This window comes from Lampris incognitus, chromosome 12, assembly GCF_029633865.1.
Source record: "Lampris incognitus isolate fLamInc1 chromosome 12, fLamInc1.hap2, whole genome shotgun sequence".
Taxonomy (NCBI): domain Eukaryota; kingdom Metazoa; phylum Chordata; class Actinopteri; order Lampriformes; family Lampridae; genus Lampris; species Lampris incognitus.
Genome location: NC_079222.1, coordinates 29,152,715 through 29,178,903, shown reverse-complemented (window position 1 = coordinate 29,178,903; position 26,189 = coordinate 29,152,715). Strand labels below are relative to the sequence as shown.

The following is a 26,189-nucleotide window of genomic DNA, read 5'->3' as shown; positions in this document are numbered from 1 at the left end:
TACTTTAGGTGATTTTATCTCATTTGAGGTTTTATGTTTTTTTAATCACTGGCCTTCCCCCTTTACTCTGCATCTTAATTTATAGGCCCCCTAATTCATCCATCCATCCATCCATTGTCCGAACCACTCCAGCATCCCCGCGGCCCCCTAATTCAGTTAGTTTTATTTCTGATTTTTCTGACCTTTTATCTATTGCCATGCCAAAATATGACAGGGTGCTTATTCTTGGCGATTCTGATATCCATGTGTGTTGTCCTTCCCATTCCCTCTGCCACACATTCCAAAGGCCCCATTTTAGACCTTATGCTCTCATCTGGGTTCTCTCTCGATTGTCTTAATCTATTGGATATACCTGTGTCTGACCATAAAGCTGTAATTTTAAAAGTCCCACTACGGCTCGCAATTCCTAGTCACTATCCAAAAAACATGCTCTTGCATTCTCAACGCTGGTTCTGCAGTTAAATTCTGTGATGCTTTTAATTCATCATCCTTTAATCCGTCTTTATCCCCACTCAATCCAGATGCACTATTAAATTCATTCAATGATCAGTGCCTGTCCATCCTTGACCAAATTGCACCGTTTATAACTAGGGAACAAAAATCAAATGACCTCCCTTGGCTGGATGATCACAATCGTGCCCTTAGAAGACTCCATAGAAGACCAGAATGACAGTGGAATGTCAACAAACCGAATTAGCGCAGAACACCCTTAAAAACCAATTGTTAATTTACTCGAACACAGTTAAGGATGCGAGATCAGCATACTTCTCTGAACTAATATAAAGAAATAATCACAATCCTAAAGTTATCTTCAGGGTAATCGATTCTGATATTAGTGGTCACTCCACTTCTCTGTTTGAACCTGATGTGGAGTTGTCTGAAAAATGTCTCACTCATTTTATAAATAAGGTGGAGCATATAAGATCCCAAATCCAGCCAGGCTCTTAAATTCAATCCGTTCCCCATGTTAATTCTGCCTCTTTCACCCAGTTTCAACCAATTACAATTTCAGTGTTAGAGAGTACAGTCTCCAATATGAACGCCTCATCCTGCATCTTAGACAACATTCCCATTCAGCTGCTCAAGGAGGTATTTTCAACTATCATCTCCGTTATTCTGCAAATTCTTAATAATTATCTGGCCTCTGGTTCTTTTTCACAGTTTTTTTTCTCTAAAATTTATTTCTGATTTCTCCCAATTTAGTGGCCGATCGATCGATCCCTATTTTAGTTCAAACACCCACCCTCACACTGTATGCGTTCGCCAATTGCGTCTCTCCGGCCGGCAGTCTCGAAGGAGTCGCCTCGCCACTTCCGTGACAAGGTGACTCCAGGCCGAACCACTGCTTTTTCCGACACACACAGAGACGCATTCAGGTGTCGAACACAAGCCGACTCCGCTCCCCTCCCGAAGACAGCGCGGCCAATTATCACTGCTTCATCGAGTCCGGCCATAGTCGGATCTGACGGGACAAGGGCGCGAACCCCGGTCCCCAGTGAGCAACTGCATCGACACGAAGCCGATGCTTAGACCGCTACACCACCGCGGACGTCCTTTTCCACAGTTTTAAGCATGCCATTGTTCACCCATTGCTGAAGAAACCTAATTTAGATCCCCTGTCCCTAAGTAACTACGGACTCATCTCCAAATTGTCTTTTTATTTATGGCTCTGGAAAGAGTGATTTATTCTCAATTGATTTCTTTTATGAACACTCATACTGTTTTTATTGGTTTTAAGTCTGGTTTTAGAACACTTCATAGTACCGAGACAGCACTAGTTAAGGTCACTAATGACCTACTGCTGACTGCAGACAGAGGGGACTGCTTGATTTTAGTTATTTTACACTTAAGTGCTGCCTTTGACACCGTCAATCACAACATCTTTCATCGCTTAGAGACTTAGGTTGGCATCAGAGTTGTAAAAACCAGGTCCAGAAAGTAAATGTCCAAACCGTACATTTGCTCCAACCCTGTTACTAAACCAGCTGATTTCATTAGCTTGTTTTCCCTACCTAGTTGAGGAGTGCTGTTGACTAGAATCTGCTGGTGTAGTGCATGTGTGGAGCAAATACATGGTTTGGACTTTTACTTTCTGGATGTGGTTTTTGAACCTCTGGTTGGCATCAAGGGCTCGGCTCTTTGCTTATTACACCCTTACCTCACCAACAGAACTTTTTTTCTGTTGTTCTGGGTAACTCTACCTCCTGGGTGGCTCAGTTGAGTTGTGGTGTCCCTCAAGGCTCAGTTCTTGGCCGCCTTCTCTTTTCTATATACGTGCTGCCCCTTGGCCAGGTCATTCAAAATCACGATGTGCTCTACCATTTTTATGCTGATGACACTCGGTTATACATGCCACTAAAACCCACAGATCCTAGTGCCCTAGCAAATCTCACAACTTGCCTCTCTGACATTAAATCCTGGATGTCCAAAAATGTTCTCAAATTTAATGATGATAAGTCTGAGGTCATTTTGTAGGGTCCCAAAACTTGCATCAGCCCTTTTGTTACTAATCTTGGATATCTGTCAGGTTGTCTTAAGCAGGCTGCTTGGGGTAATATTGGATGCTAGCCTCAGTTTTGATAATCAAATCAAACATGTTGTTCAGTCATACTTTCTTCAGCTCAAGGTAATCTCCAAAATTAGGTCATTTTTATCATCTGCTGATCTGCAAAAAGTTGAACATGCTTTTATCTATTCTCGGCTTGACTACTGTAATGCACTTTACTGGTATCAGCAAGGGCTCCCTCCACCGTCTGCAGTTGATACAAAATGCCGCTGCTCGGCTCATTACTGGGACAAAGAGGCATTACCATATCACTCCTGTGCTTACCTCCTTACACTGGCTTCCTGTTATATTTGGAATTGATTTTAAGAATTTATTGCTCACTTTTAAGGCTTTAAATTGTCTTGCTCCTACATACATTTGTGATTTATTGACCTGATATATGACCCCTCAACCGTTAAGAACTGCAGATGGAGCCCTGCTGGTTATTCCCAGGTCTCGGTTTGTTACAAAGGGTGATCGGGCTTTTGCTGTTAGAGCCCCCATACTACGGAACTCTCTTCCTGTTGAACTAAGATAAACCAAGTCTCTAGCTTCTTTTAAATCTCGTCTTAAAAGTTTTCTTTTTATGAAAGCCTTTACAAATGTTTGATATTTTTTATTGTTTATTTATACTGTTTTATCGATGATCCGCTGTGTTGTCCCCTAACGGGAGCAGCCAAAAGTAGTAGCAATAATAATAATAATAATAATAAATTTTATTTGTGGGCGCCTTTCAGAGCACTCAAGGACACCTTACAGGACAAAGTAAAAAAAAAAAACAAAAAAAACCCCAACAAAAAACAAGCTGCACTGTATCAGACAGCATAAAATCAAAACAAAGCAGGGTAGACAATAAAAATGTAATACAACAGATAAGTGTAAAATCGTCATCTGCACAAAACTCACCGAAGTGTGGATCAGACTGTATATGCCCGTTTGAAAAGGTACGTTTTGAGATTGGATTTGAAGGTTGAAAGGGTCAATGTTGCGAATGTCTTGTGGGGGAGAGTTCCATAGGCGGGGGGCAGAATGACTGAAGGCTCTAGACACCATGGTAGTCAAGCGGGCTGATGGTGTAGTGAGTTGGAGAGCAGAAGAGGATCTGAGAGTGCGGGAGGGTGTGCGGATATGAAGGAGTTCGGAAAGATATGAAGGAGCTAGGTTATTATGGGCCTTAAAGGTGAGGAGCAGGATCTTGAAGTCAGTACGGCATTTGAACAGGGAGCCAATGGAGTTGTTGAAGAACATGAGTGATATGATCTATGGAAGGAGTTCTGGTAATGACACGGGCTGCTGAATTCTGGACCAATTGATAGTAGTTGATAACAGTAGTAGTATTTATATTGTTTTTATTTTTACTCTTACTTATTTGGTCTTACTCTTATTATTGCCTTGTCTGGTTTTATTTTTTTGTGAAGGACTTTGTAACATTGTTTTAGAAAAGTGCTGTATAAATACAGTTATTATTTTTATTAACGTGGAATTCAATAAAAATGTCATTTAGGATGTTTATTTTTTTTAAATCCAGGTAAAAAAATGTAATATTTGATTTTGTTGTTAACAAACTGAGTCTGGAGCTTGCAACATAAAGGAATTTGCAGTCCTATGACACTGAATTGCAGCACCCTGCAAATTTTTATACATATATGTCCCTAACTTTATTAACCAGAATGTATTGAACTGGAAAACAAAGCCTATAAATTTGATCAGTACAGGGTTAAAACATTTTATTGCCATTCAAAAAAAACAACAAAAAAAAAGAGAAAAAGGAAAATATTCCACTCATTTTAGGCAACCCAACTTCGTAGTGTCTAATTGTATTTTCCTTGCTCTTGCGAGCCCCTAACTCCACAACTAACTTCATCCCTCAAAGTACACAGACAATAAATCTTAGGATGTTTTATGAGTATGTCTACTTTTGTAAAATGAAAACTTAATTTAATGTGAATTTGTTTCAGTGGAGGGCCAAAACATTTCAATCTTTTGATTTATGTGTTTTTTTATGGAAACAGGCACTTATGTCCTGCATGTACAATTTGAAATACTTCAAGTAGAATTGTGTGAACGACTTTTGAGATATTAAGTCATTTTTTAGCTCTTATTTTTAGCTGTCTTTATTGGTGTGGATTTCTTCAACTGTTATTTTTTAGAAGTGTTTTTTTTTTTGCTGTCGGTATAATATGTAAATAACATTTTGTGATTATCCAGTTATCAGTGAATGTGTTTCACACTCAAAATTATGTTTTTCAATGGGCGTCCGGGTTGCGTAGCGGTCTACCAACACGAGGATTACCGGTTCAAATCCCCGTCTTACCTCCGGCTTGGTCGGGCGTCCCTACAGACACAATTGGCCGCATCTGCTGGTGGGAAGCCGGATGTAGGTATGTGCCCTGGTCGCTGCACTAGCGCCCCCTCCTCCTCCTCCTCCTCCTCCTCGGGGCGCCTGTTCGGGGGGTGGGGGGGGGGGACTGGGGGTGAATAGCTTGACCTTCCCACGTGCTACGTCCCGCTGGCGAAACTCCTCACTGTCAGGTGAAAAGAAGCAGCTGGCGACTCCACATGTATTGGAGGAGGCATGTGGTAGTCTGCAGCCCTCCCCGGATCGGCAGAGGGGGTGGAGCAGCGACCGGGACGGCTCGGAAGAGTGGGGTGACTGGCCAGATCCAATTGGGGAGAAAAAAGGGACCCCCCCCCCCCAAAAAAAAACAAATCATGTTTTTGCATTTGTATTGTCAGTTCTAATGAACATTTAGCATGTACCATGGTCAAGGTGTTGTGTAAATACCCCAAAACAGCCAACCCAGACTTACAAGGTCAAAGTGAGTGCCCCATATTGTTGAGTGCAGAAAGAAGAGCAAGATTTTTACTTACTGGTTTTAAGGTACTATATTTTATTGAATCTATTTTCTTTATTTTACCAAAATAAAAATGTTTAACATTCCAAAATATAGAAATCCAGGAGTACGGGTGTCCAGGGAACCCTCCTACTCTGACGTAGCTGCCCGCGAGTGACATCTTTGAGCACAGCAGCATCACTGAACAGGCGTACCCCCCTCATGGTGGCGGTTGCTGTGCATCGTGTCAATGACAGTTTCGGATCAGTAGCGGACGAGGACAAAAATGCTTGAAAGCAAAATCAGGATGTAGCTTTAATTGTGAAATGTGACATGATCACAACAGTCTCTGTTTTTTTCTTCCGATTGTTAGGTGAAAAGTTCATTCGACCAAATTCAGTGGAAATACATTCAGAAAGTACCATTGTTGTCAATCATTGTTATAAACATAAATCAGAAATTCAAATCAGACTGCCCAAAGAAAATGGAAAAAAAATATATACATTTAATAATTTATAAGTAAACAACAATTTAATCTATCTGTGCAACTGAATTAACAGCAATCAGTTGTATTTTTCTTTTTAATCATGTTAACATACGGCAGGCATAAGTAAATATTTCTCAACAGACATTTGAATAAACTGGATCTCATGATGGGAAAATAAATAACATTTGCATAAACAGCTTTGTGCAAACTAAATTTGATTAATCGGCTTTCTCTCCACGCCACGGGACACTAGATATTTTAAAACGGACACCTCAACACCAGGACAAGGGTTACGTTGGTAAGAAGCTCGGGACAGAGGAAGAAGCACCTGATAAGTTCCAACACATTGAATGGACAACACAAGCGTAGGAGGAACTCGGGACACGAGGGAGTGGAATGACTGCTCACCATAAATTAGTTAAAAAAAAGAAAAAGAAAAGGGTAACTCTGTTAAATTAGTACAAAGATTCAAACCACACATGTACGCACTGCAGCAAAAAGCCATGACCAGGCCAAGATGAAACTTTGCTGGTTACTGGGCTACGCTGACAGCTTTGACCCGACGTGGACGACCTCGTCTTATGAAGCTAAGCATGATCACCAGACACGGACAGAACCGGTTATCACATCCTTTATGCCGATCACATCCGCGGCATTTATTTTCAGGTGGAAAGATTACACACAACACAATACCTAGAAGATCAGCCTCCTCCACACACTGAGGATATTTAAAGGTTCATATGAAGACATTTCATTTCCTTGTTTGTTGTTTGGAGAGAAATAAACTATAACGCCATGCTCGCTGGTTGTAGGGCGCTTAATGTGGAAGCTGTGTTACATGTAGTAGATTGAAGGCGTGACTTTTGGCACCTTCCAATTCTCTGATTTGACGTTATGATGAAAAGGTGCGTGAAGTCTGGTGGGGCTACTCAGATGGATTTGTGAATAGATATTAGTCGACACATGGATAGACAGTTCCTTACACACACACACACACAAGCAATTTTTCAGTATTGCACATCCTAAAAAAAACAAAAACAAAAGTTGAGGGGAATGCAGTCTGGCGTGGCATCTCCAACCCTGCAACAGGATTTCTTCCCATTGCAGCTTCTTCTCTGCATCGCCTGGAACAACCAGTCCACTTCAAGTATAAATGGGACCCCCCCCCCCATTTCCCCGAATAGAATAGAAATGATAGAAGTACTGTAAAAGAACAAAGTGTGCATGCGTGTGTTTGTGTGATGGGAGATGGAGATTTTTTGTTCTAAGAAGCTAAAGTAAAAAAACAAAACAAAAACTAAAGTGTCCAAGGGTAACCGTTGACCGTTCACAGCAGAGGGAGTCCATTGGGAAGGAGGAGGACTGGGGCGGGGACTAGAGCTATAGTTAAATGGGGAGAACAAACTGAGGAAGGCCATAGGCGATAGTCCAGTTTCAAGGTCCAAACTGGACACAAATACAGGGAATGTGCATGTCTGTTGCAGCATTAGGACCTGGGGGGGGGAGGGGGGGCATGCACAGCCCAGTCAGTTATTGGTAAATCGGGGGGCTGGAACATGTGCACACTTGAGGCAGCTTTGCCATGCACACTCAGTTTTAAGACTTAAATACGTGCACGGCCCGCACCACATACTGCCTGCAGATGGGGCATTCGCTCATCCTCTTTCCACATTTGGTGCAGGTTACCATGTGACCGCACTCCAGCAACACACAGTCAATGACGGCATCCATGCAGATGCGACACAGGTTGTCATCAGAGGCTAGCTGGGCTCTTACGCCATCTGTGAACAGAGTGATGTGGAAAGTTAGTCAGCAGATATACCACATCTTTTCTTGGCCCTATTGAGGTACCGAGAGGCAAATGATGCAGTACCTACAGACAACACGGAATGAAAACTGACAATTTTACTCATTTCCCCAGAAAGATGATGCACCTCTTCAACTTATGCCCACCCCCCCACTAAAAAAAAAAAATCACAAAAATTCAAATTTTTACTTATTTTGCATCAAAATCTAATACTAAGCTTACCCGTAACTTCCTCTAAAACAGCAAAGTTTTTTGTGATTGCGTCACTGCAGGACCTAATCAGATCCTGAGGGATCAAATCCCACTCCTCCCCACATTTTGTTCTGCTCTAATAGCCTGTTTTACCATGTTTGTAAATGGGATTACATTTGCTGCTCATGAAATATGTAGAGAAAAGCTTTTCAGGACTATATCAATCATAGGAGGAAAAGGCCCCTCAAGACACAAAAGTAGTGCAAATACTTTTTTTTTCTTTTGGCATTGTTTCCCCTCTTTTTCTCCCAAATTGTAGTTGGCCAATTACCCAACTTGTCCGAGCCTTCCCGGTCTCTGCTCCACCCACTCTGCTCATCCGGGGAGGGCTGCAGACTACCACATGCCTCCTCCGATACACGTGGAGTCACCAGCTGCTTCTTTTCACCTGACAGTGAGGAGTTTCGCCAGGGGGAGGTAGCGCGTGGGAGGATCACGCTATTCCCCCCAGTTCCCCCTCCCTCCCCGAACAGGCGCCCCAACCGACCAGAGGAGGCGCTAGTGCAGCAACCAGGACATATACCCACATCCGGCTTCCCACCCGCAGACACAACCAATTGTGCCTGTAGGGACGTCTGACCAAGCCGGAGGTAACACGAGGTTTCAAACCGGTGATCCCCATGTTGGTAGGCAATGGAATAGACTGCTACGCTACCCGGATGCCCCAGTAGTGCAAATACTTAAGTGGGAACAGGGGTGCAAAGATGGGGGGTGCAGAGGGTGCAATGCACACAGGCGCCGCATCAGCAGGTGCGCCAAAAGACCATATACAAAAAACAAAAAAAATATATAATTAAAAAAATATAACATGTAATTATATATGCTAATCCAAAATTCTCATCTAAGTAATAATATTCATAAATATTAAACTTTTAAAAAACAAATAGGCTTATAATCAGAAATTGTTTACTGTACACTGTACTTTTGGCACCCCCGCTGATGCGGCGCCTGTGTGCATTGCACCCTTTGCACCCCAACTCGTTGCACCCCTGAGTGGGAAGTTTGACTGCAGCATGTGTTTACCATTACTGGACAAACTAATACATGACAATATTGTATTTTCAGTACATCTGTATATGAGGGGGATGGTAGTGGCAGTGATGTGTATTTGGATAGAGACATGATCTTACCTCCAACTCCGCTGTTGCAGATAGGTGACGGATATGCTACAACTTGATTTATACATGAGAAAGGGCAGTAATGAAAAACTATTAGTAGTTTCAGATGCAAGGAAGGTAACATATAATGAAAACCAGTTTAGCAGACTCTCATCAAAGAAAGGTTTGTCTACATACCAAATTATAACAGGCAAGTTTTGGAATTTTTATAAAAAATGTTGTTTGAATACAAATAAATGTATAATGAGCCAAAAGTCATATATTTCATCCAGGCAATACATAAACCCCCCCCCCCAAAAAAACGTACCTGCAGTGATGCTGTTGCTCACGTTTTCCACTAGAAAAATAAACAAATTAAAAGTGTGTCACACAACTGTACACAAGTGTTTTTCTGACATAAAATGTCACAGGTTACAAAATAGCATCAAGATATCCTGCAGCCAATCACAAAATCAATGATGACACTGTTGACATTTGCTTGCCATGTGTAGAAACTAGAGAGTGAAGGTATCAAACAAAAGCGCTTACTAGACTTCCTGTTCTGCTCGTTCTCCCTGTAGAGGCGGCGCACCCGCTCCAGCAGCTCCCACTTCTCACAACATCCAGAGTAATTGACAAAGTTTCTGGCAAGAATCTCTTTAAGCTGGCGCACAGATAGGTTTTCTATTGCCTCCTCGTTGTCTAGATCAGAGAGCGAGGCCCGTATTCTCCTCTGTGTTGCTGGGCTAATCTAAGAGCCAAAAAGAAAAAAGGTTCTGTCAACGAGTTTTTTTTTTAAATCTATTTCTGATTTCTCCCAATTTAGTGGCCAATCGATCCCTATTTTAGTTCAAACTCCCACCCTCGTACTGCATGCGTTCGTCAACTGCATCACTCCGGCCGGCAGTCTCGAAGGAGACGCCTCGCCACTTTTGTGACGAGGTGAATCCAGGCCGAACCACTGCTTTTTCCCACACACACAGAGACGCATTCATGTGACGAACACAAGCCGACTCCGCCCCCCTCCCGAAGACAGCGTTGCCGATTATTGCTGCTTCATCGAGTCCGGCCAGTCGGATCTTACGAGACTGAGGCGCGAATCCCGGTCCCCAGTGGGCAACTGCATTGACACAAAGTCGATGCTCAGTCCGCTACACCACCGCGGACCCGTCTGTCAACAAGTTTTAACAGCAGAACCGAGGCCCCTTAAACCTTCTATTTCCCCCCTTTATCACCCCAATTGTTCTTGGCCAATTACCCCACTCTTCCGAGCCATCCCGGTTGCTGCTCCACCCCCTGCTGATCCGGGGAGGGCTGCCTCCTCCGATATATATGGAGTCACCACCCGCTTCTTTTCACCTGACAGTGAGGAGTTTCGCCAGGGGGACGTAAGCACATCGGAGGATCACATTATTCCCCCCCCCCCCCCCCGAGCAGGCACCCTGACCAATCAAGAGGAGGCACTAGTGCAGTGACCAGGACTCATACCTACATCCGGCTTCCTACCCGCAGAAAGGGCCAATTGTGTCTGGAGGGATGCCCGACCAAGCCGGAGGTAACACGAAGATTCGAACCGGCGATCCCGTGATGGTAGGCAATGGAATAGACCGATACGCTACCTGGACACCCCCATGAAACCTTTTAGATACTCAAATGAATAGGCAGCATTCAGATGCGGTGACATCTCTTTATAGTTCAGAACAATGAGTCTGGGTAGTGTGGCGGTCTATTCCGTTGCCTACTAACATGGGGATCGCTGGATCGAATCCCCATGTTACCTCCGGCTTGGTTGGGTGTCCTTATGGACACAATTGGCTGGGTCTGCGGATGGAAAGCCGGATGTGGGTATGTGTCCTGGTCGCTGCACTAGCGCCTCCTCTGGTCGGTCGGAGCGTCTGTTTGGGGGGAAGAGGGAACTGGGGATTAGCGTCATCCTCCCACGTGCTACGTCCACCTGTCGAAACTCTTCACTGTCAGGTGAAAAGAAGCGGCTGGCAACTCCTTGTATAACGGAGGAGGCATGTGGTAGTCTGCAGCCCTCCCTGGATCGGCAGAGGAGGTGGAGCAGCGACTTTGACAGCTCGGAAGAGTGGAGTAATTGGCCGGATACAACTGGGGAGAAAAAGGGAGAAAAAAAACCCAATGAGTTATCTCACCTCAATGATGTTTTCAGTCGGCTCCAGATTTAAGAGGGACGCAGTTGGAGTATCCCCATGCTCCTAAGAAAGAACAAAAAAAAATTGAAAGACAGGAAACTTTCAAAGGATATAATACTCCCTTTGAAACCAACTCTCCTGCTGGTGGATTTAACCATTTCACCCAATCGTGTGGCTTACAGGTTGAGCTTTTTGACTAATTGGTAGGTTAATTATTTTAATACAACCAGTGCCAGCAGTTACCCAAGGTAAGTTATTAGCCAGAAATGATGTGGCCCTCAGCTGGAGAAAAGTTGGCCCCTCAAATCACTGACAGCCAAGACTACTTTTCCAAAATTTCACAGCAAGTCTCGCACTTGTACATATTGTGTTCAGATTCTACATGACCATCAACACAAGTATATATTTCCCTTTGTTTTCCCTGTATAATAAAATGCTAACTTTATATATTTCCCTTTGTTTTCCCCGTATAATAACATGCTAACTTTATATATTTCCCTTTGTTTTCCCTGTATAATAACATGCTAACTTTATATATTTCCCTTTGTTTTCCCTGTATAATAACATGCTAACTTTATATATTTCCCTTTGTTTTCCCCGTATAATAACATGCTAACTTTATATATTTCCCTTTGTTTTCCCTGTATAATAAAATGCTAACTTTATATATTTCCCTTTGTTTTCCCTGTATAATAAAATGCTAACTTTATATATTTCCCTTTGTTTTCCCTGTATAATAACATGCTAACTTAATTCATGAAACTTTATACTCAACCATTCAGAGATCTAGCAAAAGCAATGAGTTATTTTATTCTTCTCATGGTTCAGTTCACAGTAGCTTAAACCCCATCTTATCTTTTGAAGCAGAGGTTTGGCATTTTATAGCCAAAAGGAGAATAAATACAACTATAGGATAAGACTGGTAAGCGTACATTGTCCTAAATATGATTGGTCCTTTATATGGTATTCACTGAGGAGATAATTTAAACTCTCTCCCTCCCCCTCTTCTATCCGTCAAGTAAAAAAGTAATTAGCTAATAGCTGCGAGGGGCTCGTCTATGAGATTTCACTGGAGCAAGGGGAAAGGCCTCGATGGTTGCCTACCCCTCTCCTCTGCTCTCGCTCTCCCTCCACTGCACCACCAAATTCTAGCAGACCTGTCACTTCTCACCATCTTCCCAGAATGTACCTGTGTTAATAATTCATCTGCCAGCCTCGTGGTGCTACATGGCATTTATTGCCCAGATGTAATGCTCTTGCTCACTTTAGGGCCTCCAAAAAACGCAGCACTGTCAGCAGCCTTATTCGGAGGACCAAACTGATGATCCTGAACTGCATTTCTTAAAGGTGTTTCTAACTATATCCTCAGTTTCCAATAATCCAAAAATGAATATCTTTAGGATTCGTGTATCAAATAATAATAGAAGATTAGATTAGCTTTTGATATATTGCAGAAAAGTGGCAAAGCTGGTTGGCTGCAGCTGTGGTGCTGGAGGGAGTTATATGACTCTGTGAGTATTACATAAGAGACTCAGTCTAACAGACCTAAAAAAAAAAATTAAAAAAAAAAAAGGCAAAGTACTCAGACTGTGTCGCTGGCTGATCTGAGGGCTGTGTACACACACACAAAACACAGCTGCTCCCAGCAGTCACATGGACCAATGCTTAACACTGCCTGGCTTTTCCATGTGAAAAAACATAAAACTAAATCCATGGAAATGGTAAAGATGTTCAATTCACCATTTACAACAAATCCCCCAGATTAACACCTTGCTATACATTCTAGCTGCCAGAAGTGTAGGCAAACAATGCATGCAACCGGAGACTACACAAAGGCGGATGAAAAGTCCATCTGGTGAAGCTAATTATGTACATAAAAGTGTAATGATAATTAGGAAGCTGAAGGGAAGAAGTTACATCGTGCTTTACATTTACACAGCTGTCAATGACAACAGCCATCTTTGAAAATTATTTATACTGGGTGGAGTACTGGAATTAGTTATGTATGTATTTGTGTGTGTGTGTGTGTGTGTGTGTTTATGTAAGCAAGTGTGTGTGTGTGTGTGTGTGTGCATGTATTGTATGTAATTCTGCGTCTGGCCTCAGAATACCCATCAAGCTGAGTGCAGTGTAAACCTATGCACTCAATAGCAACTGTGTGTTTCTAGGGTGTACGAGCCTCCACACCTGGCTGGTGGTCCCTGAGCTGTCACTCTGGCTGAGCACGTCTCCCTGAGAGGCCGAGAGGACTGACTGTTCAGAGGTGGAACGCGTGGCAGAGGGGGGTGAGGCATGCATCGAGTGGGGGAGCGAGTGCAGACTGTCTCTATCAGCTCCAACAATGTCCTCCTCCTCCTCCTCTTCCTCCTCCTGCTCATGCACATCCTCATCTTCATCTTCCTCCTCATCCTCTTCCTCCACTGGTCTCGGGGTCTCCTCGGCTCCCTGGTGACACAGCACCAGGTCCACCAGGTCCTCCTTCTCCCTGCAAGTGTCCGTGGGAATGTTGCGCAGCAGCAGGTACTGGCGCAGGTCTTTCACGCGAAGCTGCATGAGCTGGGGTCTCTGGAAGGCCGTGCCACGCAGCAGATGACACGTGGTGCAGCAGCGCAAGTTCTCCTGCAGCACCGAGCACAGGGCACAGAAACTCTTCTTACAATCACAGCAGATGTGCTGTCGAGGAGAGATAAACACACAGACAGACAAATGTGACACGGCTCCATTCGATTTAATTAATTTCGCGAGAATATTCAAAGGTAAGCAAAGACAAAATTGTCTCTAAAAAGGCCATGGCTAACACATCGTGTTGACTGCCATAATGTAGTTGATAGACTTGTTTTGTGTTGGTACCTTTCAGTAGTTCTCCTCTGTGCTGCTTGCAGTGCTTAATTTACCATTCTGCTGGAAGAGATTTATCTGATTTGACTTCAGGAACACCCACATTAGACCGAATGAGCGCGCTAAGCAGATCATTGGGGCTACTATTTGTGGCAACAATGACAGCATTGTTTTAACTCTTGGTAGAATGCCATAGTACCACTACATACGTAGGGGAAAAAATTCTGCACAAATAAGGGCTGTGGGTGTCTACAAAAGCGCTATACAAATGTAATGATGATGAGGATGATGATACATTATTATTATTATTACACATACTCATAATTCATTTGAGATTATATTTATTTCAAATTACTGATGACCTAGCAATCTTGCTACTGCATTCTAATTCTGTAAAACAATGTAATAACGTCCTCCCCAAAACATGAGAACAAGACCTTCATGCTTTAAGAGAGGCGGGGAATGTTTGTGAAACACTCTGCAGAAATCCTGAGGAGGTCCGTCATGCCGCTGGCTTCTTTATCCCTCTCTGCTGAGACTGAGCATGCAGACTGACACATTTAAATGTGCATGAAAGAAAGCCGGACGGGGCAGACATTATTTTCATATCATTGGTGTGCAAATGTGCTCTGGTCCACGAAAATGGACAGTTCCGTCGCCATGGATATTTTTCTTCCGTCGTTCATATTAATCCCTTAATAACTTTTCGTTCACGGGGAAAATATCATGCCGAGACACAGATGTCTGTGGCAAGGGATTCAACCTGCCATTAGAAAGGCAACTGGTGTGTGCTGATAGACGGAGTTATCTGAAGCCGTGAGCAGAGAGAATCCTGGACAGTCCAGGGCTTTCATCAGCGGCTCAGCAGGCCTCACGGCCAGACAGAGCTCAGATAGGATCTGCCATTAAACTGCGACACGTCTCGTTCTGCAGGGACGGTAAAAGGGCCGGATGAGGACATGTGCCATAGGTATTGATAGAATTTAGTGTATCTCCAACGTCAACATGCTAACTTTGAGCACCACTCTGACAGTCCGTAGGAACTGACAGTTTCGTCAGTTTAATTTTTAATCTGATCAAACGGTTGATCAGAAACATGATCACTCCTATGAAAACCATCGCCAGCACCGTCAGTGTTGGCAGCAGCAGCAGCAGCCGTCTTACCTTTCGTCTGAAGACGGAGAAGGCCAGTCCGCAGGCCTTACATAACTGTCCGGCGCTCCCTGAGCTGGTGGGGGGGTAGGTGGAGTACCCAGCACTGGGGGCGAAGCGGAAAGGCCCCGCCCCTGCTCCGAACCCCGGCTGCTGCGTCCGCACCGTGCCCGTGCCCATCACCTCATTCAGCAGCCCACAGCATGATGCCCACATGGACGACGCTCCCGCCTGCAGTGCACAGAGATATACACACATACAAACACTGAAATACTGTAAAATGTTCTCACCTACACCACTCTGATTTATAAAACTGTCTTAAACAGACACCCAGACTGAAACTATATCATATAATAGTTATTAAGCTTATTTAGTCGTGGCGTTTTTTTTTTGTGGATTTTTCACATTTTTCCTCCCCAATTGTATCCGCCCAATTTCCCGGTTGCTGCTCAACCCCCTCTGCCGATCCGGGGAGGGCTGCAGACTACCACATGCCTCCTCCGATACATGTGGAGTTGCCAGCTGCTTCTTTTCACCTGACAGTGAGGAATTTCACCAGGGGGACATAGCGCATGGGAGGATCACACTATCCGGCTGGCGAGTCTGCAGCCCTGGATCGGCAGAGGGAGTGTAGCAGTGACCGGACAGCTCGGAAGAGTGGGGTAATTGGCCAAGTACAATTGGGGAGAAAAAGGGGGAACCCCCCCCCCCCCAAAAATTTGGTTGCCGTTTCAGACTTTTCAGTGGCCTGATTTATTTGTCTCATGCAACAGTGCCCGTCAGAACATATGATGGGGTGGCAAAAGTATTACATGTCTTTAAGTTCAAAGAGGAGAAAAATAGATAAGAGAGGGAGAACCAGACAGACAGACAGACAGACAAATGGGCAATACATTATTGAAAGTGCTTGTGGAGTGTCTTTTGAGGTTAGATGATTGAAAGAAATAGTCTCTAAAAGCTCACATTAATGTCTCGTTTCATAGAAGACAATGAGTTTGGATGTCCCTGCATTTCGTGCAACTTAATGGACAGTGGACAATGCTGAAGTATCTGATGTGTGTTAAAAACACAAGTAGCACCTTCTTCTGCTTGGATGAGAAGAAGGTATGAGCAGTTTTATTGGCCTTGTCTGGGTACAATATGACAAACCGAAAGTCAATGCACTCTGTAAAGTAAGTGCCCACATGGAAGATCTCATGTGTCAGTTCCCTGACACAGGAATGGCCCGAGACAGGGAGCCAAGATGGCGACTTGAGAGCCTCAGCCCCTCAGAGCATACTGATCAGAGCGTGGGGGGGGGACAGAGAAGACAATATGTCTTCTGTTTCAGAGTCTGAAAGAAATCAATAGATGACATGAGCATACTCTGTATGCTCTCTGTTGTACCCGGACTCACCACGGAAAACAATGGATGTCACAAGCGACAGACACATCTCTCCGCAAGACGAGGTTCTGCTCTGACCTTCCACAGTAGCCTGTGATCTCACCTCGCCCATCTGCTTAAACACCGCTTACGTAATCTAGGCACTAAGCACTATATTTGGAGCTACGCTGGGAAGCAAAGGGTCTACCCCCGCTGCACCGGCAGAGCACCGAGAATGCATACACTGACGCTGGCCTTTTAAGCTAGTGGGCCGCTACCGGTTTAATTAATCTAATTAATTAATTAATCTATTAATCAGGCCTACTCTTTACAATACATCAGTAGAGTGTTTTGAATATTTTTTTTCCATTCATGAAATGTGATGTTAAATGACAACTCTCCTGACTCTCCTGCAGTTTTGTCTGTATGATAAAACCACAATGTGTCAAACTTTACTCGTACAGCATCACTTGAATTAGCACAATGGCCAAATTTAGGTCATGGTCACTCCAAAGAAAGTCTACCAGCATCTTCCATTCTTCTGCTGGATTAACCAGGAAGAGCCATAGCATGAAATCAGTTTTATATGGCTCCAAGCCAGCAATTGAGCTTTTCTCTGTCACCTAAATTAGTCCTGTGTGGGCTCTGCAGAGGAGAGCCAAAATGTGCAAACGACAGGCGCAGAGAAGGGTTGCCTTGCCTTGTAGTATTTTTTTTGTTGCAGTTACGTCATGCCCAGTTCTCAACAGCTTGTTATTTCTTTTTAAAGATGTCCAGTCAGTTATACTTAATGCAACCACCATTAGATTATACAGGCATGAAATGATCGCAAGACCTGGAGCACACAATGCCGATTTTGCAGAAATTAAGATCAGATCTGGAATGAAAGCCAGATTTGAAATTGGTCAGCTTCTAATCAACATTTTATAATCTGGACTCTATACAGCCGACTCTGATTAAAATAAACAGGAACAGGAGGCAATTAATGGCCATCTTCAGTTCTAATGTGTACGCACAGCAATGTGACCTCATAAAATCAAATATATAGAAACAAATTTAAAAAAAATCAATCGCCAGTAGCCTTATAGGTCGGGACCTCAAGTAGATGAAGATACACGAAAACAAAGGAAAATTAAGACATAATTTAAATAACAATTCAGATCACTTAAAACAATTCTAAGTCTTAAAACTGTGTTTTCCTATAGACTGATACGTTGTTTTTTTTCAACTTGTTTCCAGTACAGTTATCTCTGTTTCAGAAATTTCACTTGGAAAAAGTGATGGTGGCAACTTGAAGGAAATCAAAGAAATCTCACTTGACTGACAACTTGATGTGCATCGTAAGCTAAGAAATAACCTTACTCCTCTAGCAGATTTTCTTTCAGTAAAGAAAGAAAACGATATAATAAATGACTACATGATCAGTATTTTCTATAAAGTAGTGTTAATGAGTTTGGGCCACAAACAGGCAAAACTTCTAAGTCAGGTCTCGGGCTGAAACGTTTTAATTTCTTTATCTCCTGGTATCAGATTACCATGGGTATAATGTTGCTTCCAGTTTAGCAGAGCTCTGTAGGTCCTGTTTATTACTTAAAGTGGTATCTCTAAATGTGCCTGCACTTGACTTTGACATTTTTGGAACGTTGGAGTAAAATTTAAGGACCCCAACAAAAGAAAAGGCCAAAAACACCCAAACAAAATGAATTTGCCCCCCCCCCCATCTTTACACCTAAGGACTGTGATGATATTTAAATTCTGATGCATTCAAAAGCGACACATAAGCATCAGTGAAGGTCGAAGAACAGACATTATGTGGACTTAGCCTATGGTCAGTGTTAATGAGACTGAGATCTCACATACACAAACAACTCTTTGCTAATCTCCATAATTCAGTTTACTCAGCACTATTGTTCACTCTCTTCATCCCCCCCCCCATCCCCTTTCTCTCTGAGAATTTCTTCCTGGCATTCCAGTGGAAATACCATCCATGTAGTGAAGTGAAAAGACAGTTGACCCTACCCTAACCCTATCCCAGTGGATAGAAAACTCTGCTTGTTCAGCTGGCAATCTTCATTGTTTAGGTTTGGGGAAAAAGAATGACGTTTTCACATAGATTTAGAGAGTTCAACATCTACTGAGGCTGATGTTTGTGTTTTGCAAGTTGTACAGAGTAGGAAAAGACCAGTTGTTTGGCATAATGAGTTACAAACACACAGCTTGCTCTACTCCCTGTAACACACAATAGCTGTGTTGACTTCACTAATGAAGGACTAATGATGGCACTGACTGGCAGTTTGGAAAGTATTAGTATTTGTAGTCATAGGTATAGAGTTCCTATTTTATTGGCCGTGAAGAGTCAACAGCAGCAAATATGATCATCCCATCTCAAAACGTGAAGCAACTGTAAATCTGCTGTGATTGAAGGTCTGAATCACATTTGGCACTCGCCTGAGATTTACCAGGCTATTATGTTTCTGTAGTGGGCCTTACAGGGTCATGTTGGAATCATCTAGAATATCACACCATTATTAAAAGGATACATGTGATGAGACATTGTGCAAAAGCCAATTACTTCTGCATAGCAATCAAGTAAAGACTTTTGGACTTGGCGATGTGTGTTCATGCAAGTCAGCGAACGTGTGTTCCTGATGGGCGGAAAACACGTTTTTCGATCCAAACCAGATTAGCTAACACCCAGCAAACTCTTTGTGATACAGATGATTTATCAAGACAAGATAAACTTTATTGTCCACTGAAACTAACCACTATAACGCCCCTTTCTTTCAAATTACTGCAGTACAAAAAAAGGGTTTGAATATTATCAAAATTGGGCATTTCTCCATGATTGCTATTTTATTGGCTAGCTGAAGACGGGATGCGGTTGTCTTCAATACTACTTGAAGATGAGCCCTTATAACAAGTCACAGTCATCCACAGCGTAAGAGTAATAACTGATATTTCAAATAATTGCCTGGCAAGTCGCTGTGCAATAACGGCGATGACAATAGCAATTATAACATGAGCAACGTTGGTGATTATTACGCAGATAAGTTTCAAAATCACTCCTGCCGCCAGCAGCAACGTCACTTGTTCTTCAGTGCCATCACATCATCATCATCATCATCATGGCATCGCCGTCATCGTCATATTTACCAGTGTTCAGCTATTATTTCACCTTTCCTTCGTAGCACTCTTAGCAACTGCGATGAGGTGAGCAACCACATTGAGACCCGCAGGCGAGCGTGATGTGGGCAAGACGTCTCCAAAACATATTCCTGCATTTATTGACGGGCAGTCTATCTCATTAGCGGATTAGAGCGCGACGACGAATGAACGTCGCGCCGCTAGTCCGGTCCAACTGCGCTTGAATGAACTAGCACACCACGGCCGGGGTCGAGGGGGCTTACTAATTAGCTACGGTGTGTCCAGCGTGCTCCGCAGGAAACACAGCGCCGCAAGCCACAATCAAAACCCCACATCAATAACCGTCAAGAGGGGGGAGGCGAAAGCAGACGCCAAGTTCAGGGGACGAGCGAGCCGACGCCGTAAACGACGCGACTGCGCGGAAATATTTTCCAAACTACTCGAACGCGATGTCTTTAATGGACACGAAAGAGGATAACGCCAATACTGCCCTACACCTCGGCGCGTCGTGCTAAAGTTGCACCGCAGCGAGAGAATACTCGGGCCGGGAAGTCGTAACGCTGAGGAATTCCAGCGGAAATAGCATACCTTCATTGCAACTCCCGGTTGAGGAATTTGCCAAGTAATCGCAGAATGACGACCATTGCAAGGGCACAGCGAATCAAACCATTACGTATTCCCTCTCTCCGGCTCGCTGTGTGGAGTAAGCATAACGTAATGGCCAAGGGAAACACCGGCCAATCACGGAGCAGAGAGGACAACCGTTTCCTTCAGCAGCCAATCATCTCCCTGATCCCAACATAGAGGGCCGCTGGATTAATAAACATGTCTAACATGAAGCTATTTTGATGTGGCCAGTTAATATCTCATTCTTGACCGCCTGTGGCAGGTCACCGGATGGTAAATAACGGCATCAGATTCGTCTTGGCTGAATATTCAGCACAATTTATGACTTGTTTTATGGTTGGCTTGACTTGACGTTTAATGCCACCAGGAGATTTCCATAGCACTGCTAAAAATCCAATTTGGTATTGTCAGAGGAGTATGGCAGACATTTTCCATAAACATATATATCCAGTGATTTCTAATTATCGCTGCCTCCACCCAACATAAGATACCTTTACTTTTGAATAAACGAGAAACAGAAAATGAAAATGCAAAAAAGCTGGCTTCATGTACCGCCATGTGGTACATGCGCTTGAGAATTGCTTATTTTATTATATTATTGTCATTATTTTTTGTATGCTTTTGTGTGCAGAATTTTTTTTTGCCCCCTGCAGAAGGGAGATTACAGAGGTTTACTTCCAGTTTGTCGTCAGTAGCTGTACCTGTAGGGGGCCCCAGAAAGCACTGCCACAGCATTACCTAAGCTACTACTGAGACAATGCTGTGTCAAGACAACACAAACCATGTGGCACAGTGCGTACTGTGCGTGTAGTTACAGCAGGACTGTGCCAACACTAAGCAGGTAGACATCAGAAGGATAATACAGAGAAAGAATGCATGGGCTCATAATATCTGAACTGCAATTACACTTATATGAGTCACTTTCATTGTCTTTTTAGGTATCTCCAAGCACATCAAACAGAGATCGGCATGCTAATTTTCTCTTATTTACACTTTTAAATAATACCTATTGTAATAGTACAGAGTAGCCTGTCGTTTGCTTGTGATGACAAATAATTATTGCACTTAATTATGAAACAATGGGACTTAACGGCACAAAATTACAACTTCGTTCTTAACCGATGCTGTGCAGACCCTCTCACTGACAAGGGCACAAATATTAAAAAGAAAATTTGATGCTGAAAAAACATCTAAGAAGAGACATACAAGTCAAAAAAGGGAAATAAAACAAGTTTAAGGTGAATGTTAATATTAAATGAGCCTGGGCTTAAAGAAAACCAACATGAAATGATTAGAATATAACATGGCTAGTCTTGTTTTGCCCAGTCTTCTCAGTTTTCATTATATCATACCATTGTCAGTACTTGCCATTGAAACATTACTGGCGAATAGCTTAATAATCCCCATTTGTTTAAAATCTATTCAGAGAATTACATATTATTTATTTTAGAAGTTAGATTTCAACATTTTGAAGGTTTGCTTGCATGGCCATTTAAAATGATTTCTCTTGCAAGACGTTAGGGGTGCTGTGACTCTAAAGGGGCACCATCCCCACTGAGTTGTGGTGTATGGTACCATTGTGACCCGTTAATCTCCCTTCCCCTCATCACAGGTACAGCCAAAATAACAGAAGACCCTCTTTCAAGCTTTCAGTATGTTGGAGTTGATTCATCACCTGCATCAGTTTGTGCATCTCAGTGATGAGCTTCTTGCCACTCACCGTGTGGCCCTCATTCGCAGGTTAAAATGACTGTTGGTAGGGTGTGATATGGTGAACTTGCTGGACTACAAGTAGATGAACAGCTATTTGAGGCCACACTGGATATATCCTCATGATTGATGTCATAAATTGTTGCCTTGAGGGTTTTCTTTTAAACTGTTCAACCACGCCATAAATCTCAACTGGCCTCTTGTATGAGTTAAGAAAAAAAGAAGACATCTGTCATTTTAAAAACAATATTCTTTGTGAGTTCACGAAGAGTAAGTTACTGTCGATATTCGGAATAATTATGATGACAAATAGTTATCCCACCCAGTTAGAAGGTGGCGCCATCAAGCTGGGAACCTGAGGAGCTCCTGTGTCAACACCCAGTAGTGCTGCCCAGACTGATACAGCCTCTCTCTCTCTCTCTCTCTCTCTCTCTCTCTCTCTCTCTCTCTCTCTCTCTCTCTCTCTCTCTCTCTCTATATAGCATTTTTTTCTGAAACCGTCAATGTGTTATAAGTGCTCTTAACTAACGAGGAGCAGAGAGCAGAATATCAACACAGATACATATGTATGTATGTATGTATGTATGTATGTATGTATGTATGTATGTATGTATGTATGTATGTATGTATGTATGTATGTATGTATGTATGTATGTATGTATGTATGTGTGTGTGTATGTGTGTATGTATGTGTGTATGTGTGTATGTGTGTATGTATATATGTATATATATATATATATATATATAATCTTTCTCTCACCCTTTTTGGGGTGGTGCTTTTTCAAGCTCGGGTCCTCTACCACAGGCCTGTGAGTTTGAGGGTTCTGCGCAGTATCTTAGCTGTTTCTAGGACCTCATTCTTCTGGACAGAGACCTCAGATGTTGTTCCTGGAATCTGCTGGAGCCACTCTCCCAGTTTGGGGGTTGCAGCCCCTAGTGCTCCTATTACCTACTGTGGATTTCACCTTATACATCCGATCTAGTTCTTCCCTCAGCCCTTGGTACTTCTCTAGCTTCTCTTCCTCTTTCTTCCTGATGTTGCCGTTGCTCGGGCTTGCTACATCGATCACTGCTGCTGTTTTCTGTTCCTTGTCGACCACCACAATGTCTGGTTGATTAGCCAGCACCTGCTTGTCTGGAATTTGAAGTCCCACAGGGTCTTAGCTCTGCCATTCTCAACCACCTTTGGCGGTGTCTCCCATTTGGACTTGGCATTAGCATTTCACACCCTGCTACTAAGTGCTGGGCTGTCTCAGGGGCATCTTCACACAGCCTGCATCTTGGGTCTTGTCTGGTGTGGTAGATCCCAGCCTCAACTGATCTGGTCCTGAGTGGCTGTTCTTGTGCTGCTATGATCAGGGGCCTCTATGCTGTAGTAAGATTGGTAGGATTTCTCGATATCAGCCCTGTCTTCTATCTGTTGATGGTACATCCCATGGAGGGGCTTAGTCATCCATGATACCTCCTTGTTTTCTTCCTCCCCGCTCTCTGTCTTCTGCTGCCTGAGGTACTCACTCAGCAGTTAATCCTGGGGGCCTTAATGCTGGAGCCTATCCCAGCAGTCATTGGGCGGCAGGCGGGGAGACACCCTGGACAGGCCGTCAGGCAGTCACAGGGCCGACACACACACACACACACACACACACACACACACACACACACACACACACACACACACACACACACACACACACACACACACACCTAAAGACATTTAGTACGGCTGAGTCACCTGACCTGCGTGTCTTTGGACTGTGGGAGGAAATCGGGGAACCCGGAGGAAACCCACACAGACACGGGGAGAAAATGCAAACTCCACACAGTGGATCACCTGGGAACGACCCCCAATGTTGGACTACCCTGGGGCTCGAACCCAGGACCTTCTTGCTGTGAGGTGACCACATATGACCACACATATGTATATATATATGAATATGAATATGTGTGTGTGTATACATACATACATACATACACACACACACACACACACACACACACACACACACATATATATATATACACACATACATACACATACACACACACACACATATATACGTATATATACACACACACACACACACACACATATACACACACACACACATATATATATATATATATATATATCCATCCATCCATCCATCCATCCATCCATTATCTTAACCACTTATCATGCTTTCAGGGTCGCGAAGAATGCTGGAGCCTATTCCAGCAGTCATTGGGCAGTAGGCGGGGAGACACCCTGGACAGGCCACCAGGCCATCACAGGAAATATATATATCTATATCTATCTATCTATCTATCTATCTATCTATCTATCTATCTATCTATCTATCTATCTATCTATCTATCTATCTATCTATCTATCTATCTATCTATCTATCTATCTATCTATCTATCTATCTATCTATCTATCTATCTATCTATAGATAGATAGATAGATAGATAGATAGATAGATAGATAAATAGATAGATAGATAGATAGATCTATCTATAGATAGATGGATAGATAAATAGATAGATAGATAGATAGATCTATCTATAGATAGATAGATAAATAGATAGATAGATAGATAGATAGATAGATAGATAGATAGATAGATAGATAGATAGATAGATAGATAGATAGATAGATAGATAGATAGATAGATAGATAGATAGATAGATAGATAGATAGATAGATAGATAGATAGATAGATAGATAGATAGATAGATAGATAGATAGATAGATAGATAGATAGATAGATAGATAGATAGATAGATAGATAGATAGATAGATAGATATATGCGGTAATATAAGATTAGACTCCTGTGCAAACCTATTGCAAGTTGTGCTGAGGAATGGACTCCAGACAACCTTCCCCAACGTTTTTGTTGCGCTCAGGCTTTTCCTCACACTGCCTGTATCCAACTGCGAGCGAGAGGGGACATTTTCACGACTGAAACAACCATGGGTCAGAACAGGCTCTCTGTGCTCTCTCTGAGGGCCATCGAGTCTGAGCTTGTGAGGGAACTGGGTTTTGAAGACTTGATCACAGAGTTTCCCAAGAAAAAGTCAAGAAAGAAGAACTTCTAAAGTTGAGAACCATTTGATTATGTTGTCTGTGCAATGAGCAGCATTATCTGTTGTGATTGTGTGTTGCTGTACATTTTGTGGATGAGTTTATTTGCTATGCTGTTTGCATAACGTGTGTGCATAACATCACTGTGGTGTGATGCTGCTATGTTGTGTTGGAGTCAGTTGGTCAAGTTCATTATGGGGTTTTTTGCAGTTCTGTGTGAAGCTGCTTAGCCCAGTTAGTGAGCCTTATTTTGAAACCTGCTGTGCTGTGAGAATACCTTAGGATACCATTGTTGTAAACCTACTCCTAGTCAGTCACATTATTATATGCACCAGTAATAGCTGGTGTGCTGTCTGCTCGGGTGGTTTTCCAAAACACAAACATTGCCATAGTCTAGAGTCATACACTGCCTTGGGATGATTTAATCCATTGTTTCCTCGTCTTGTGGTTTGTGAGTGAAATGGCAGCACTTGGTCTATTGAACTGTCTAGGCATGCCTGCTCAGCTGGACTGGTTATTCAGCCTTTGGCCAATAGGTGTGTGATTATGGTCTGGTGGGTGTGAAATGCCAGCTTGACTGGAAGCTCAAAATAATTAAGGTAGGTTTTAATGGCTGGGGCGTGGGGTGTGTGTGTGTGTGGGGGGGGGGTATGGGCTTCGGTGCCCAAGAGCCCCTGGGGGTACTAATCCAGCCATGTCTGTTTGTATCCAGTGTACAGTGACCTCCATATAACTTGTTTTCTTCATTGACCAGATATCCGCAGTCGTGCAAACATGGTGTAGGCAGTTAAGTCTCTCCTTCAAATTTGATGATAAATTATTAAAGTCTCCATCGATTCTTCTCCCAAGTGTCCTCCTGGACATAACTTTTGCACCTTGGCAAAGTCCCTGTACCAAGTCTATAAATTCTTTATGCTCAACAGCGGCCAACGGGTACACGCCTTTAGTGACAAAGGCTGTGCCAAGACAAGTCCGTTTTATTTTGAGTTACTGGACCACGTTCGAAGAGAGTAGTTTGTTTGTATGAGGTCCTGTTTTTTTTTTTTTTTGCTTTTCCTACAGGCAAATTCTTTTTGCGGTCTTCAAATTCCTTTATTTTGTCAGGGTGCCTT

General features: G+C 43.1%; 1 protein-coding gene across 1 annotated transcript; it reads right to left on the bottom strand.

The window, feature by feature from the left end:
- Positions 1 to 5,422: 5,422 nt before the first annotated feature.
- Positions 5,423 to 20,365, bottom strand: rnf34b (ring finger protein 34b). Its single transcript, XM_056290927.1, has 8 exons — positions 20,264 to 20,365; positions 15,181 to 15,399; positions 13,366 to 13,851; positions 11,179 to 11,241; positions 9,572 to 9,773; positions 9,351 to 9,380; positions 9,056 to 9,097; positions 5,423 to 7,647 (listed from the first exon to the last, which is right to left on the bottom strand). Exons 1-8 carry the CDS (start codon positions 20,267 to 20,269, stop codon positions 7,463 to 7,465), a joined length of 1,233 nt encoding a protein of 410 aa, XP_056146902.1. The 5' UTR covers positions 20,270 to 20,365; the 3' UTR covers positions 5,423 to 7,462.
- Positions 20,366 to 26,189: the final 5,824 nt, after the last annotated feature.